Source organism: Ctenocephalides felis, unplaced genomic scaffold (genome assembly GCF_003426905.1).
Source record: "Ctenocephalides felis isolate EL2017-DRISC unplaced genomic scaffold, ASM342690v1 CF-g0.4_SCAFFOLD_02433, whole genome shotgun sequence".
NCBI lineage: Eukaryota > Metazoa > Arthropoda > Insecta > Siphonaptera > Pulicidae > Ctenocephalides > Ctenocephalides felis.
In genome coordinates this window covers 44773-47184 of record NW_020538587.1, presented here as the reverse complement: position 1 = coordinate 47184, position 2412 = coordinate 44773, and the positions used below count along the sequence as shown (strand labels likewise).

Here is a 2412-nt window from a genome sequence, read left to right as displayed (position 1 = left end):
AGATATGTCAAACTCGATCACTTGAACGTCAAATGAAAGTCCGTGTGTTCGAAATTGTTGGGAAAATATTATATAATATACAATTTATGTTAAACTAATGAATGTAATGAATTATTTATATATTTATTTATTTATTTTAGTTATACAAAGTGTTTAAGAAAAATAAAAAAAAATTAAAAAAATATTTTACGTATTATAAAATTCACTGAAAATAAGAACAGTTGGCTAGAGCTATTATGGGAAATTAAAAAGCAATAATGAAATATTTGTTTAAATGTGATATATTTATTATTGGTGTTTAAAAAGCACAATTTTTGTGTGAAAGTGGCGTACATATTTATCAACTTTGCTTTTTTTATGTTCTTCATGGTGCATTCTAATTGTTAAATACATTTTTGCGACAAAGTTGATAAGGTCATGATAGTGCTGGACAAATTGCTGGAAACGGCTTGATCTAAAAAAATGTGCAAGTCCCAAGTCATTCAACTTTCGGAGAATCGTGCTTTCATATGAACTTTTGTACATTAAATTTAAAGAATTTCGGATTAGGGTTTCTATATATAAACATAATTTAAACATTGCATTGGAAGGATATGAAAGATATCCTCGATTTTTTATATATGAATGTCGAATTTCCCGGAATACTTGCGAAGCATTCAGAACAGGTTTTACTGCAATCAGGAACTTTACCACAGACCAAACACATTTTAGAAGACATTTTACTTTTAACAATTTTACAACAGGTATATTTTTAACCTCTTTTAGTTTAAAAACCCGAGCGATCAAACATCTCGTGAACCCAAGTAACTGTAAAATTTAAGCGATCGAGTGCATTCGACTAATCTCGGTAAAGCTCGTGTTCGTATTTGACATATCTCGGCCGCAAAATTACCCTCGTATGCTCTCATACCATAGAACATCTTTTGACACTTTTTATGCGCTCAACTAGCAGTCCATGTATTGTATAAGGTCTATGAGCAAAGCCCATTATAATATAAATAAACAAGGCTAAAGTGTAACAAAGTTATTGCGTCACGCGCAGTGTTCGATGTTTTTAACAATAAAAGTGCATCAAAACAGTCTCTAAACGCATTACAAATGCCTCCAAACAATACAACAATCGATACAAGACCCGAAGTATACGATATAATCAATCTAAAGTCTGAAACAGTTACAAAAACTGTCGATGAAAGGAGTCAATCCGCGGACATTGATGTCCCCGACAATGGCGACGATGAAAATCTTGACATGAAAATCGAAGCGGACCGACTGAAAACATTCGAAAGATGGCCAGTGAGCTTCATAAGCCCCTCCGTGCTAGTCAAATTGGGTTTTTACTACATGAAAGTCGACGACAGGGTCAGATGCGAGTTCTGCAAAGTTGAAATTGACAGATGGGAACAAGGTGACGACCCCTCCATCGACCATCAACGTTGGGCTCCTAATTGTCCATTCCTACGCAACAGGCCTGTAGGAAACGTGCCAATAGACCCTCCGAGCACGTCCCCAAGACCCGGACCGAGCTACGACGTATGCGGGCCTTTAACCATACGTCCCAATGCCGTTCCAGAAAACCAAAACCTAGGCCTACCTGTCACCAAGGGTCCTGAATACCCTCAGTACGCCACTGAAGCAGCACGCTTAAGATCTTACTCCCAATGGCCGAGCAGTTTAAAGCAACGTCCAGGTGAACTAAGTGAAGCAGGCTTCTTCTACACAGGCCACGAAGACCGTACCCTCTGTTTCCACTGTGGTGGTGGTTTAAAAGACTGGGAACCCGAGGATGCTCCTTGGGAACAGCACGCACGATGGTTCCCAACATGTGTATACGTGCAACTCATCAAGGGCAAAGAGTTCATCAGCAAAGTTGCAGCCACAATGACTGCCATACTAACCGCAAACGAAGCCCAAGCCTTGGAAACAACCCCAAGCATTGTGAGTGTTGCCGAACCCAAAGCAGACAGTGTCACTCCTGAGCCTGTCGTGGAAAAGAACGATACCATGGCATCCACAACTCCAGTGTCGGAGGACAAATTGTGTAAGATTTGTTATATGGAAGAAAAGAATGCTGTTTTTGTTCCTTGTGGCCATGTCGTGTCCTGTATAAAGTGTTCGCTGTCAGTAAAAGCATGCCCAGTTTGCCAAAGGCCATACACAGGAGTTATGAGAGTATTTTTCTCTTAGACTATATAATAGAAATATATTTTTTAATTCAAACCAACCTTCGATCAGAGCCGATCTCAGGCTTTTGATGGTCGGGGATCGGCTTGAAGAAATATATTTTTATTATATAGTCCATTTTTCCAACAAATTCACCGTGTATATAAAAATAAAGTAACATTTATGTTTTCCAAGCTATATTACTATTATGAAGGTTTTACTAAAAAATATAATGCACTTGTAAAATGATGC

At 38.1% G+C, this 2412-nt stretch overlaps 1 protein-coding gene across 1 annotated transcript; it reads left to right on the top strand.

The window, feature by feature from the left end:
- The first annotated feature begins 1098 nt into the window (after positions 1 to 1098).
- On the top strand, positions 1099 to 2184 carry LOC113380867 (death-associated inhibitor of apoptosis 1-like). The gene has a single exon (XM_026619931.1). The coding sequence runs from the start codon at positions 1099 to 1101 to the stop codon at positions 2182 to 2184; it is 1086 nt and encodes a 361-aa protein (XP_026475716.1).
- The last annotated feature ends 228 nt before the right edge of the window (positions 2185 to 2412 follow it).